The sequence below is a fragment of the Silurus meridionalis genome, chromosome 13 (genome assembly GCF_014805685.1).
Source record: "Silurus meridionalis isolate SWU-2019-XX chromosome 13, ASM1480568v1, whole genome shotgun sequence".
NCBI lineage: Eukaryota > Metazoa > Chordata > Actinopteri > Siluriformes > Siluridae > Silurus > Silurus meridionalis.
The window spans coordinates 8,596,586-8,609,349 of NC_060896.1; the positions used below are offsets into that span (position 1 = coordinate 8,596,586).

Below are 12,764 nucleotides of genomic sequence, written 5' to 3' on the forward strand. Positions count from 1 at the left end.
GTGTGTGTGTGTGTGTGTGTGTGTGTGTGTGTGTGTGTGTGTGTGTGTGTGTGTGTGTGCTTACAGTGAAATTCTGATCTGATTTACTGGAATAAATGATTTTCAGCCAGACAGCTAGTGCTACAATGAATAACAATGAAATAATAATACATTTAACCAGGTTATTTGGAATTTTCTTCTCAATAACCAGATTATTTAGCTGATGTATACTGGTATTCTGCAACATATTTACTGTGCATGTAAGCAAATGCTACAAAGTGAAAAAGACTTATATAAAATATATCAAATATAGACAGCCTGAAAACAGACAGCAAACTTATGATATTATTATTATTATTAGATGCACTGTATATTAAATAATAATTAATATAATGCACAAAAGCCACAATATGACGCTAACAAAAGAATTTTCCTTTGTAATCTTTTTCAAAAATTATAATTTATGTATAAATTATCAATATGTAAAGATTTAAATATGTTTTAAAACATTCAGTTTGCCTCAAATGGTGCAGAGCTGTAACCACTATTTGGATGGTTTTGCTGCAGATCTTCTGTGGCTGTTGCACATGAAATGTTGAGCAGTTCCTTTTGATCAACATGCCTTTGTAGGCTATTAAATAACCATGCTTTTTACTGTATGCAACTATCTCTGGTGGTGAGCAGAAGATTCGGTTTGCCAGCTTTTAAGACAATATTCAATATTCTGTCTCATTCCTACCTCATAACATTGGCAGCCTGTAACCTCTAGTAACTTAAATGTCGAAAAATAAACTAATGTTATGTTTGTTGGAAAAGTGAGCACTACTCAAAAAATAATAATTTGCTTAATGTTATTTTTTGATTTTAAAGTAGATTATTCTGGTCAATCATCTTCAAATTTAATCTGATTCTCTCTCATTATTTTATTATATCATTTTCAACCATATATTACTCTGAGGTATTGAGCAAATTTTAGCTTGAAGTCAAAGCATCTTCTTATTAAAAGGTGTGATTATCTCTCCTGACAGTGTGCGCTTTAAAGTAGCTATCATTGCTGTGGTAAAAACAATTAGTAAAATTGTTTTAAAAAATAAATAAAGGTTCAAGAAGCTTTCTGTAATTCAGCCTTGAACAGAGTTGCACATTTAAAAGGAATGCTTTGCTGTCTGCATTTATAGCCTGAAGTTCATTCATGAATGGCCAGACCTTTAAACATACATTTAGTTTTTTTATTATTTATTCCTCTGGCTTTTTCCATGCTTGTGGGTTATTTTATGAAACCAGTGGTCTAATGGGAAGTGAAGGTGAATTTTTGCACTTCTGGAAGCTCAATGAAAAGAGCACTTGATAGAGCTGAGTTGAATAAACCCTTCAAAAAACATACATATGCAACTAAAAGTTATCTGCACCATAGTTATAGAATCTTGATTTATAACACACTGCCACAAAGCCTCTGTCAGCTCCTGTATGGCAGGATAGTTTTGATTTACGACTGGATTTGACACAGAGTTGCAAATGCTCATAACAATCCCTGCATAGAGCTGTGGTAGTGTGTAAGTCACGGTGTTGGTAAGGCATGGTGCTTGCTTGATCATTGTCTAATTTCCATCCTTTTGGTGGGCTGTAATTCTAAGCATATTCATATTTCACAGCGATTAATGCAGTTCGAAAAACAAAGGCTCAACGCATCATTTCCATCATTTCAACGCAGAGTATTCTTCTGTTCTTTCAAAATATTTGAACAAAATTGTTTTACAGCTTAAATATTACTATTCATTTGTGACCAGCTAAATGAAATGACACCATAGAACTTTGGAATCCTTCAATCTGATTGGTCAGATGGTATTTATCCATACAAAAGGTGTGTAATTGTACTGATGCTGAAGTTTTCTTGTTATGAAAACAGTTTTAGAAGGAGTCTTCACTGTCAGCACTTTGCAGAAGCCAGCGATACTGTACATCTGTCACTTCAAGTTTTCCGACATGGGAAAGTACCCAGGGCGAGGGAAAGACTGTTAACAGCTGCTATTATATAATTAATAACAGGAACTAACTTGATTTTTTAGATGTTATTCAACATTATACGTATATATTTGCTTCAGGGTATGTTGTTGTTAGTCAGCTAGAACCTCAAAATAGTCCACTTTGTGACAGGTTTCTTCAAACAGTCTGTCACTGACTGTTTTCCAGTAACAGCGCTGCACCATTTGATCCCATTCCCTACCAGCTTTGATCTGCAAAGAAATTTCACTGGACTTTTTGATATCCTCTTCTAAAATAAAAACATACTGCAACTTGAAGACTCATTCTAATCCATAACCATTTAGATTAATAGTGTGTTCTGGGGTTTTCCAACCTAAGGAAAGATGATGTCTTATCCATGTAATCAATGTAGTACAAAGTAAACATGGTTCTGCCTCAGCTTCTGAGATCAGTGAATACCCAGAACCTCACAGCCCTATAGAGAATACCCTGGGCCTTAATCACATTAACCTGTTGCAGTCAGTCTGTCTGCTATTAGCTGCAGAAAGTGGTGTTATAGGCTGAATAGACACTTGATCTCTTGGCCTGAGGGCTTTACTGATTACTAAGATACGGCTGACACGGACCTGGGATTTATCACTCAGTGTCTGTTTGGTGTCACATAGACTGTTCATGACATCACACAGAGGATATGTTTTGATCCATCAGAGGCATCACACTCATGCACACCTGTTTGCAATGTTGGGTTGTATAGGTATTAAGTTGGATTATTGTCACTCTTGACCCTTGAATTGCAGGGTTTAGAGAGCACAAAGGATTGTACAGAGGAGAATCGGAGGTCTGCGTTTTGTTGTGGCATGCAGTGTTGCTATGATACCAAATTTTATATTTCAGTATCGAATACCAAGTCTCAGGATATGAGTGTACATACAGTAATGGCCATAAAGTTTTACAAAGGGAATAAACAAAATAAACAACAAAATTTGTCATAGTGTTACGAATAAAGCATGAATTAGTTAGTTTATAGAATTATAATAGACAACGGGATGGTTAATGCACGTCCCCTAGTGTTCGCTTTTCCTTTTTCTCATCAAGGTTAAAGCAAATTCTTACAGGTAGTCGTCGAATTACGACCACGATTGGTTCCAACAGACCGGTCGTAACACGATTTGGTCGTAAGTAGAGTAGGCTATATGTACAGTACTGTGAAATGATGTTATAAAAGTATTATTCTCTACACCATTTTGATTCACGAATTCTTTCTTTATCTTTCAAAATCGCGGAGATGGTAGTGCTACCGGAAGGTGGTACGCACTGTCGTATGCCACGGCTTGTGGTCGTAAAGTCGAATGGTCGTAAGTTGCATAAGTCATAAGTCGACGACTACCTGTATTTATTACATAACACCTTTTATTATCCATTTATTGTTCAAGTTGATATTGTAGAACGTCTACAAAATAAGTAAGTTCCTGTTATCACTTGCGTTCTAGCAGCTGCAAACTCCATCATTCCTTAGTTAAAAGGTAAAAACTAATTAAAGTGCCAAAGTCCTCTATTATAATTTTTTGTTTGTTTTTTGAAAAATGTGTAAGTTTACCTCAGAAAGTGGTCGCTTCAAAGCTCTGAAAATGGAGTCTAATTCCAAGGATGCTAAAATGTGTTTTTCTCACAAAAAACATCACCCTGTCAACAATTACAATTTTTTTCATTCTAGTCATATGGAGGGTTTGTCACACAAATTCCTGTGTACATTGTTACTGAGAAGCACTGTGGTATGATACAATTCTATCCAAATACAAGTCTGTATAATCAGAATTATAAAGGATAATAAGTGTCAGAAATCGTTAGTCAATCAATAATGTTTTCTGATTTATGACAAAATTCAGATGTGATGATTTCAGGATTAGCTGTTCAGTAATATTAGTACTTTTAATGATTGAAAAGAAATAAATAATACTGTTGTGTGGTAATCTGTCTCCTGTTTAACCATAGTTGCAGTTATATTGGAACTTGTAGAGGAGATTGAGATACTCACTCCTTCGCTGAGTTATTGCTGGGAAAGATCTTTAGAATGAGATTAGTGAAAATATGATTGAGTTAGTGAGAGACTGGAGCAGCCTGTAAGACAGGAAGCCATTACTGTAATCCTGCTGATCCACATGAGTTACAGGACAGTGTAACAGAGCTCCAAATGGTGAGGTTCATAAAAAAAATAAATCTTGAAATCTTTCAAATATCTAAATTTAATTTGAGGTTTTTGGTTCAGGGTGCAATTTTTTTATTTATTACATTTTTCTTTTTTTCTGGGATATGGGAGTGCCTAACTGTTGATTATAGTTTCACTGTTCTTTTTTGCAGAATGATGCTTCAGTTCAGTCAGAATTGCCTCCACTGAATAATGTCTGACTTTTTCATTTACAGCAACCTACTTAGTGCTAAAAAGCCCAACATCTGTTAGCAATATAAATGCTCTTTATGAGGCCTGAAGCCAGAAAATGTGCTTCTGAAACTAATGCTTCAGCAGTACACACTTATACATATACACACACTTATACTTGAGAACACACTCATAAACTACCCATTTTTCTAACACTGATTAAATCCTTATGTGGCTGATAGTCATTCTTTAGAATGTAGAGTCGTTCTGTAGATTGTCTGATTGTCATTAAGTGTGAAGAGAGTAGATAACTGATATACATGTGTGTTTTCTCTCCCTCTTCTTTCCCTCTACCTCCTTTAGAGTAAAGAAATAGCATTTCAGCTGCAGGAAGATCTGATGAAAGTCCTCAATGAGCTCTACACGGTGAGTACAGAACTAATAAACCACCTTTTTTTCATAGCGCTGGCATGGTCTTAGAAATTCATAATCTTATCTCCAAGCCAGATCTAGCCTCTAGCCTCAGGTTACACACAGCACTGCACTCTATACATTTATAAGTGCCCCCTGCTCCCAAGCATGAAAGATCCTCGGTGGTCTGTTTCCTGGATTACGGGTTTATTGTCCTGCTTAAATTGTGGATGTCAAGTTTGCTGTAAGTCACCTAAAGATTCATGCACTTCTTATAAATGCCAAGCCATAGCTACATGGTATTGCATATTTTACTGCCTGAAGTACTCTTGTACAAACAAATAACACTCAGTTTGTATGGTTCAAAATGGTATAATTACGTTGCGGTATTTTAAACCAAGTACCATCTTTGAATACATTTCTGATAAATGGGCTTAAAAGGTATGATCCATCGATTCTTCGAATTGTCCCGAGGAGCATTTGACTCTAACCATGAAGAGATGTTCACCGTTGATGTACAAGCCACCAAAAATTACAGGCACACTCTCGACAGGAAATGACACAGCTCATGGGCAGTATAGATAAATTGCTTCCTGTAGAGTTGTAGGGTTTTTTTTATATTGCTCACCAGCCCTTTAGTGGTTGGCTGTGTACTCACAGGAGATATCCCCTCTCATGTGTAAGCTTCGTTTCCTCTAGTCGAAGAGACTCCAGGTTCCGTCCCACAGGACTGTTCTAATCACTGACGTTGTGGTTGAATTACGTTACCACTGGAATACATTACAAGGGCGTGAGTGGTTTGCTTAACCTTTTGACTTTACATCATTTGATGCATTTGGGGATTTAGGGTAACAGTCATTTATTGATTGGAACGCTACTATACCAGGAAATAAAATTCAAGGTGTACAGAAATAATTCATAATTCTGTCTAAATCATAAATATGTTGTGTTGCTATTTTTTGTGTTTTTGTAGTCCATCCAAATACAGGACACTAGTGTTAATCTGCCTAGAGTTTTTCACACTTTTTATTGAATTTATTGTGGTATTTTTTAGATATTGTCCTGATCTGCTTAAAGAGTTTACTGGGTTTTCAAGTTGACCACAGGCCATTTTTAACATGATTTTTTTATTTAGTCTGGTTGCATCTGTGTGATGCTTTTTCACCTAGAATAATCCCATAATATTCAGGCAAAACTGTTCTGTTTTATCAGTCATCTTCCATCCTTACAATCATGTAAGTAGAGTTGGCAGATATGAGCTTTCTCTGCATGGATTTATTCTCCATCATAGTATGATCTCCATGACCTGTGATAGATGAATATGATGGCAATTCAGAACATCTTAAGAGGAGAACCACCTTTTTTTTTCAAATTGATAGGCTGTATATTGAGGTAGACGACACCTCCTGCTTCAGTTCCACCAGTCATATTACACTGGAGGGAGACCCCTGGCCAAACCCAAGACCCAATGGAATTTCGTTTGGGAATGTCTGGGATCCCTTAGCAGAGGATGTGGAATGTCCAGTGTTGGAACGTGAAACCTGGACTGCCTTTTTCCAGCCTGCTGTCCCCACGACCCCCTCCAGGAAGGCAGAAAGGAAGACGAATAAATTGTTTATTGGTTTTCATGGAATCTGGCAATGGCTTTAATCCAGTTTGAAATATTGTAGTATTTATTTACATGTCCACCGGAATCGTTGAAATCAGATAATGATTAAATTATTAGTGTGCTATAAATTCACGGATGGTTTAGGCCACGCCTTACAACACAAATAAACATTTTAAGCTTGCTAGCTTTCATGTATTTATGTTGTCCGCTATAAAAACTGCATGTGGAAGCATGATTAGCAGTAGACGTTAAATCTTGGCTGATGAACTGGTTTGTCTCCTACAAGCGACTCTCAGTGGCTGGGTTATGTGATGAGATTGTTGACTAATCTTCAGTTCTTCTCTTTAACCCGGAGTACATCCGAAAATACTCCAACTGTTGCATCAGAAAATTTTCTCTCAATCCTGCCCTCAGCATGTAAAATAACAGGTCTTATATGTCACTAAATTCGGATGTTCTAAAAAGAGAAATCCAAACACTGTTCCAAACCAGTAAGTGGAGAGTGGGACGTGTGGTTTGGTCAGCCATATATCCAATTATACAGTTCTGCACATGAGAGGAGCCTGAATGGCTGAGGATAACCGTGCTCCTGCTCTATACATCTCCCAACTGAGTTTGTTTTGGTCAATGTTTTAAAGGCAGCTCTGTGTTTTGAATCCAGTTCTGGTTTTACTGTACCATGCTTTATGAGTCTGGCATATGTGAACATCGGTTATGGCCGAGTGTGACCTTGAATGAGCTCTCTGCTTTTGACTATGACATTGTTTAGTGCTCTGGAGTCACGTCATCTTAGTGAGGCAGAGAGCAGGCAGGTAAAGGAACTTCCTCAATATGAATTATGAAGACAATGTATAAAAAACAATGGCTGGCGATATCGACAATAGTAGGAATGATCGTGTAATAAATTATTGTATCATATACATTTTTCGAAATATCCTTATCATTGAAAATTACATTTTATTGGAAATGTGGAATCTTTACAAATATTTAAGAAGTGTTGCAAGTTAATTACATTACATTAATAATTAATAATAATGACCAAACAAATATATAAATGTACACATGTTAAACGTTCAGTTTTTGTTTTGTTTTTTTGCCATGAATAAAAGCTTTATACAATTTGGGCATCTGGACAGTAAGTTGCTCCAAACATTCATCTGATATACTTTGACATGCCTCTTGTAAAACTTGCTAAAGTCTTCTTTGCCAGTTGATATTTAATTAGCTGCAGCCCAAATGAATTGCATGATGTTGAAGTATTGAATGCTAGCCATTTTGGTTCAGTATTTTTTATACCCAGAATAATCCTCCAACTATTTCTGCTTGGGGGAGTCTCACACAAGTTCTTCCGCTCATCTGTCTACAGACCTTCATTCTAGTCATTCACTGTCCAGTTCTTGTATGTTTTTTAAAGAAAAGTAAGATTCATTATAAGTAAGGTACAAAATTATAAATCTTTGACCCACACTGTATAAATGACATCAAATAACAGCAATCAAACGTACAAATATTTCAGAAAAGTAGGTTTATATATATTTTTTTCATCCCTAGCTATAAACACAGATCCTAAGATTTTTTAGTTTCAGTGTTAGTTACACTTTTCATACTTCAGGTGTCATATTTCTGGGTTTAACATTGCTGAAATGGTGTAATTAACCACTCAGTACCTGCTTCATACCCAATGAGTCATATCCTAATGCATGTTTCTGAAGTCACTCTAGTGTTACTAATAGCCCACTAACAATAACAATGACTCATGCAATAGGAAACAGCCTTTTAACAGTTTACCCTTAACAGTTGTGACTACATGGTAAGTTCACTAGAGGAGAAAGGGTTCTCCGTTGCTCAGTTTGTTTTGCATAGTATTTGTGACTTTTTTTTATATGTAGAACTCCCTGCCAGAGTGTTGAGTCCTCTCTGCTTGTGGTCCAGGTTTGACTTATTCGGGGGAGCTGAGGGTGAATAAAGAGCTCCTCTGTGAGCTATTAGAGGTGTAGTGTTTCTTGTGATAGCGGACTGAGAGATGGGAATAGCAGCCTGGATGGTTACAGTATTTCATAGTAATAACAATTTCATGCAGGAAATGTCTGTCCTCTTTTAACCTAGTCTGCTTTGTTAGAACTTTATGGTCAGGAGAACATGAGAATGTACATTTTATATTATGATTTAGGCATTGTGAACTGGAGTTATTGCTGCCATGGTGGCTCGATTGTTAAGGTCTTGAAGCAGTGATATACCTAACAATGGAACTTAGAATTGGGAACTGATGAACTTTCCATCCATAGAACCAGTTGACATTGACATAGTCATTAAAACATCCATAATGATTGGTTTTAAGAACAATATTGAATATCTTGAAACATCCTGTCTATGCTTTAAGGACTGTTTTTGGAGGTCACCGGACCCTCCTCTTGGGTTCTGGCAATACTTAAAGCTTTAAATGCTAAGCTATTTTGTCTATTTTGTTCTATATTTTCAATATAATTCACTGAAAATGTCAATTCTTTCAACATAAATGAGTAAAGGAGTAAAAAGCAGTGTGCCTGATATTTTACCCTTGACCTCTGTGTCTCACAGGTGATGAAAACCTACCACATGTACCATACAGAGAGCATTAGCTCTGAAAGCAAGCTGAAGGAGTTTGAGAAGCAGGAGGAGAGGCAGATCGGCCGTACTGGTGACCCCGTCTTCCATGTGCGCCTGGAAGACAAAACTCCAAGACGCAGCTTTGTTAAGAAGATTGAGAAGTTGAAGGAAAAGGTACTAAAAACACAGTGACTTTTACTGTTTTATTTTTTCCAGGATATTCTGGTGCTCTTGGTTTCAGGAAAACTAAAATACAGATGAGCCCCGAGTTATGGTTCGACTTACGATTTTTCCATCTTACGATGACGGTAGCGATACGACAAAATTGTAAAAATATATACAAATTTCACACACAGGCAGCAGCGTACGATGCAAATATGTCTCCTGCTTGTAGTGAAAAAAAGATGAAGGCCATCAGTTAAGAGCAGAAAATGAAAATTATAAATCAGCAGGAAGCAGGAAAGACTGTCACAGTCATAGCACCATCTTCGACTTACGATATTTTCGACTTACGGTGGGCTCGTCGTAACGTATCTACATCGTAAGTAGAGGGCCACCTGTAATCCTATTACTATTTAAGCACTGCAGAATTGTGAAAAATGCATCAGTCAAATCAACCTTACTTAGACCATGTGCAATTAGGTGGTCTTCAGAGTTTTTTTTTTTTTTTTTGCAGTAATTATCATACATTCTTTAGAGAAACACAATGGATGAGTCAGTGCTGCCTGCCTGACGTGTCAAGGCATTTATAAATGTCGTCCCAACCTTTTATACCCCGGATCTCACCGGTAATGAGAAAGAAGGCGATGCTTTATTCTTTTAAATGGTCTGGTTTTCACTACAGGCTGTGACAAATGGTTTTATAGCTGTGGGAATGCATGCTTGTGTGTGTATGAGTTGTGTTTTTTTTTTTTTTCCTCTTGCCGCTTCCTGGAATGTGAGAGTGTGGAGTGGTTTAAATATGGAAGTCAGGGTGAGTCAGTGTCTGTTGCAGCTATGTGACTAAGTTGCTTTTGTGTCAGATTTGAGCGCAAGAGAGGAAACGCTTACTGCACAGACGATAAACAAGTGTTTGTTTATGTTTTAAAAACTCAATTTTTGTCCCATCAGCCATATTTTCGTCTCGTGGTTTGTTGTCTGTCTGATGGTTTTGTCCAAAAAAAAGTGCAAATGAGTTTTGCTGGGTTTTCTCAGAAATACATACATTTATTATCCATTATATTAACCGAGATTGTTTAAAAGATGGCAGATTAAACAGACTTGTATGTTAATTATTATAGATAACAATATAAACTGGTGTGATGTGATGAAGTAAAGTAACTGTTACTGCCACAAATGTGATGGTGTGTTATACCTCTCCTACCATAGCAATTTGCAAAGTATATATTTTTTAATATAATATAAAAAATATAATATAATATTATATAATATAATATTATTGTAATAATATTATAATATATTATATGAGATTTTCGTTGGGAGTGATGAGGATGGACAGATTTAGAAATGAGTTTATTAGAGGGACAGCGCATGTAGGTCATTTCGGAGACAAGGTGAGGGAGGCGAGATTGAGATGGTTTGGACATGTGCAGAGGAGGGACATAGGGTATATCGGTAAAAGAATGCTAAGGATGGTGTTGTCACTGTGGTGACCCCCTAATGGGAGCAGCCAAAAGAAGAAGATATTTTATATTATTTTATATTATAAATGTATATAATTAGTTATATAATATTTTATTTTGTGTGTGTGTGTGCGTGCACGTGTGTACATGCATAAACGTGTGCACACAAACGTATTGACTTAAAGGTTTTATTGATCACAAGAAGTTTTCTCAAATAGCAGCATAATGCTAGCCTTATACTATATAGGGCATCTTTTATGTTAATTTAGAAACCACAATGTTTAAGAACTTGTGTATTATGTATTAAAATGTATTAATATAATTAATAATATAATAATGGCAGTATAAGTAAAAATCTTAAGTTAATTCAATCAAGAATAAAAAAAACCACTATATAAATAGTATAAATAGTATAAATTCACTAGCACTATATTGTAGTAAAACATAATTCTGTTTATTAGTTGTCTAATCATTATGTTTTTTTTCTGTTTTTCCATCAGAGGCAGGCCAAGTACTCCGAGAACAAGCTGAAGTCGATCAAAGCCCGGAACGAGTACTTGCTGACTCTGGAAGCCACTAATTCCTCAGTATTCAAGTATTACATCCATGACTTGTCTGACCTAATAGATGTAAGTAAAGGGGATGTGCAACTGCAGTGTCATCGTTTGTTAAAAATGCTTGGTCGTGGCCAGTGGAACAGTTGTAAATAAGTGCTTCTGTTCTTTTGGCATAAAACAGGAGTGACAGGGTTGCTGCTGCTTTTTCATATTAACGTCGACATCTTTCCTTTTTTTTCCATCCACTTTGATCAGAAACCGCGCAACAAATGTGTCAGATTGTGCTAAGTTGAAGCACTTAAGACTTCAAAACCAGGAGCGTTTAAACCAGGAACGTAATAGCATTTAGATTTTTAAGCCTCACTTCCCCAAACCGCACTGCAAAACCACTATTAAGAAACTGCTCCCTGAAGTCTGTTGATAAGGATTTACTATCATACTCATAACACTGGTTGAGTAGAATGAGATAATTGACCTCAATTAAAAAAAAACCCTAATAGAATTGTTAGAATTACAGGAACCTATAGAAGAGCAACTGTGGTTGTGTAGTCCCAAGAGTCATTCTAGTTTTACATCTTGTAAATTTTTGTTTTACAAGAAAATATTCAGATTTTTGTATCAGTGTGCTGTTTAGTAGATGCTACCACCTGCGCTACTGTCCCAGTTCTATGCTTGCTGCTATTTCTGGATATGTGATTATTTTTGGGATGGATAAAAAAAAAAAAGTCTACACTTAAAACCCAGTTTCTTTAAGTGTCCCTTTTAGGTCACCCCACATCCAGTATGTTCTTGATGTGCTTTGCCCTCCCCGAAGTACCTCTCTGTTCCCAATACTGTAGCCTAGTTCAGAGCCATCTAAATTCGGTTATTTATAATCCAACCTCACCTACAAAAACTAAAGTGTCCCTGCAGAGGAAAGATCAGCTGTTGGGGTAATGTGCCTACGTTCCACGTGCCTCGAGGAAGTAAACGGGCAGGGTGACCTTGCCTCAGTGCCAGGCTGTCAGAGTCGTCTGAGCAGCGGGCATCAATCTTCGATCGTAGCTGATTACTTCCGACGCCTGCCAGACGTGCCGACTCAACCTAGAGTGGGAGAGAAAATGCTTAAAGTGTTGAGCGTCGTTTTTAATTCACTATCTGGCCTGAGGGAAAATATTGGTGCAACACTTCTTTCAGAGTGCACTGCCATACTAAATCAGCAGGCTGCTTCTACATGGCCTCCACTTGTCTGCCTCTGTTCAAGATGAACATGTAATCATCGAAACACTCGGCAGACAGAGAAGGCAGAGGCGCACCGGGAGCCAGTATTCTTAGTCACAGTGTAATGACAAGTTTTATTTCAAATGCCCTCAATTTCCACATAGAATTGGTACTGTGTAATGATACACTCACTGTGGTCTGAACTACGTCTGCATGACATGTTTGCTCAGTACAATTAACTATAAACCAAGCACGGAAACAAAAGGCTGCAGAAAATGTCTGGATTTAAAAATCTACCACGTTGTAATGGTAGTTATATTGGCAGCTCAAATGAAAAGTTATGTTGCATTTCACTGCCCTATTTTCATTTCCTCACTTTGATGTCAGCGTGACTTCAGACCTCAGAGCGTTTTTATCTGAATCGCAGACGAAATATGAAA

At 36.9% G+C, this 12,764-nt stretch overlaps 1 protein-coding gene across 2 annotated transcripts in view; it reads left to right on the forward strand.

Annotated features, from left to right (window-relative positions):
- The window catches only part of srgap1a (SLIT-ROBO Rho GTPase activating protein 1a), an 89,031-nt gene that overhangs the window by 36,941 nt on the left and 39,326 nt on the right, over nt 1-12,764 (forward strand). For both annotated transcript variants that reach the window (XM_046864142.1, XM_046864141.1), the window contains exons 4-6: nt 4,703-4,765; nt 8,937-9,119; nt 11,068-11,196. In XM_046864142.1, the coding sequence (XP_046720098.1) occupies nt 4,703-4,765; nt 8,937-9,119; nt 11,068-11,196 (375 nt within the window). The remainder of the gene's footprint in view (nt 1-4,702; nt 4,766-8,936; nt 9,120-11,067; nt 11,197-12,764) is intronic.